The sequence below is a fragment of the Eimeria tenella genome, genomic scaffold (assembly GCF_000499545.2).
Source record: "Eimeria tenella Houghton genomic scaffold, Eth_scaff3759, whole genome shotgun sequence".
Taxonomy (NCBI): domain Eukaryota; phylum Apicomplexa; class Conoidasida; order Eucoccidiorida; family Eimeriidae; genus Eimeria; species Eimeria tenella.
In genome coordinates this window covers 1-1830 of record NW_013544681.1, presented here as the reverse complement: position 1 = coordinate 1830, position 1830 = coordinate 1, and the positions used below count along the sequence as shown (strand labels likewise).

Below are 1830 nucleotides of genomic sequence, written 5' to 3'. Positions count from 1 at the left end.
GCAGCAGCAGCAGCAGCAGCAGCAGCAGCAGCAGCAGCAGCGGCAGCGAGAAGAAGGGTGAGGCGGAGAGTTGGCGCGAAGTTGGGGATGAGCAGCAGCAGCAGCAGCAGCAGCAGCACAAACAGCGGAAAAGGCCGCAGGCAAAAGAGCAGCAATATCACGGGGACAGCAGCAGCAGCAGCAGCGAAAGCAGCAGCAGCAGCAGCAAAGAGTGCCACATCCGCAGCACCAATCGGCTTTGTGGCGTGAGGTAAAACAAGAGAGAAGAAAGAAAAGGGTTTGGGGTTTAGTAGGGTCTAGACTTTAGGGTTTGTTAGGGTTTAGGGTTTGATAGGGTTTAACCGTCAGGGTTTGCTAGGGTTTAGGGTTTAGGGTTTCGTAGAGTTTACAGTATAGAGTTTAGCGAAGTTAAAAGTTAAGCGCTCGCTAGGGTTTAGGGCCGGTAGAGCTTAGGGTTTAGAATCCGGTAGGGTTTAGGGTTTAGGGTTTGCAGGGTTTAGGGTTTAGCGTTTGCAGGGTTTAGCGTCTGCAGGGTTTAGGGTTTAGGGTTTGGGGATACCTCCGACTGCAAATGTTTCTTTTCCCTTTCTATGGCGCCGTGAGACTGTCGAATGGCCGCAAGCTGCAGAAAACAGAAACCCTAAACCCTAAACCCTAAGCCCTAAACCCTAAACCCTAAACTGTGAATTATAGGCTCTAGACCTGTGGGATCACGCTGCACGTAAGTAACAGAAACCCTAAACCCTAAACCCTAAACCCTAAACCCTGAGTTCCAGGCTGTAGGCCCGCTGTGCAGGAAGGCGCAAACCCCAAACCCTAAACACTAAACCCTAAACCCTCACCTCACGGAGGGAAGCTTCATTGGCAGCCTGCTGCTGCAGCAGCTGCTCGTTTTCCCTGTTAACCCGCTGCAGCAGCAGCAGCAGCGCCAGCAACGCCTTCAACAGCAGCAGCAGCTCAGTGGCAGCAGCAACAGCAGCAGCAGCAGCAACAGCAGCAACAGCAGCAGCAGCAGCAGCACCTGAAGCTCTTTCTCCAGAACTTGAAGACGCTCCAAGAGAGTATCTCTTTGGTTTCTCAGAGACGCCGCAGCCTCCTGCAGAACCCCAAACCCTAAACCCTAAACCCTAAACCCTAGTTTGGAGCCCTCCGCCCTTTCCTCTAGCCTGCACCCCGCAGCCAGTACCCTCCACGCCCTAACCCCTAAACCCTAAACCCTAAACCCTAAACCCTAAACCCTAGCCCCGAGCGATCCGCCCTCCCCCCCAAGCCCCAAACCCTAAACCCTAAACCCTAAACCCGCAACCCTAGCCCCGAGCGCTCCGCCCTCCCCCCCAAGCCCCAAACTCTAAACCCTAAACCCTAAACCCTAAACCCTAAACCCTAAACCCTCAGAAGGGACCTCTGCGCGTTTTTCGAGCTGCAGCAGCTTTGCATGCGCCTCGAGCAGCAGCAAACGGTGGGCCTCGAGCTCCTGCAGCATTTGCTGCTCCCTTTTGTTGGCTTGCTGCAGCAGCAAACAAACTTCGCTGTTGTGCCGCCTCAGCTGTGCTGCTGCTGCTGCTGCTTGCTGCCGGTGGCTCTCCAGCGAGCCCGCAAACCCTGCGCGCAGCAGCGAACAATGCCTAGGGTTTAGGGTTTAGGGTTTAGGGTTTAGGGTTTAGGCCGCGGGGCCCCACGCGCTCGGAGCCGCCACTGGGTCAAAGACGCAGCTGGCCCCCAAAAGTTTGGTACTCAGGGATAGCAGATGAAGCTAGCTAGCCAGCCAGCTAGCTAGCTAGCTAGCTAGCTAGCTGGCTAGCTAGCTAGCCATATGGCTGGCTAGATGGA

At 55.4% G+C, this 1830-nt stretch overlaps 1 protein-coding gene across 1 annotated transcript; it reads right to left on the bottom strand.

The window, feature by feature from the left end:
• Positions 1 to 535: 535 nt before the first annotated feature.
• On the bottom strand, positions 536 to 1483 carry ETH_00038965 (uncharacterized protein; the record flags this gene model as incomplete). The annotated part of the gene is made up of 4 exons (XM_013379662.1): positions 536 to 622; positions 843 to 908; positions 1022 to 1096; positions 1403 to 1483. 4 exons carry the CDS (start codon positions 1481 to 1483, stop codon positions 536 to 538), a joined length of 309 nt encoding a protein of 102 aa, XP_013235116.1.
• Between the last annotated feature and the right edge of the window lie 347 nt (positions 1484 to 1830).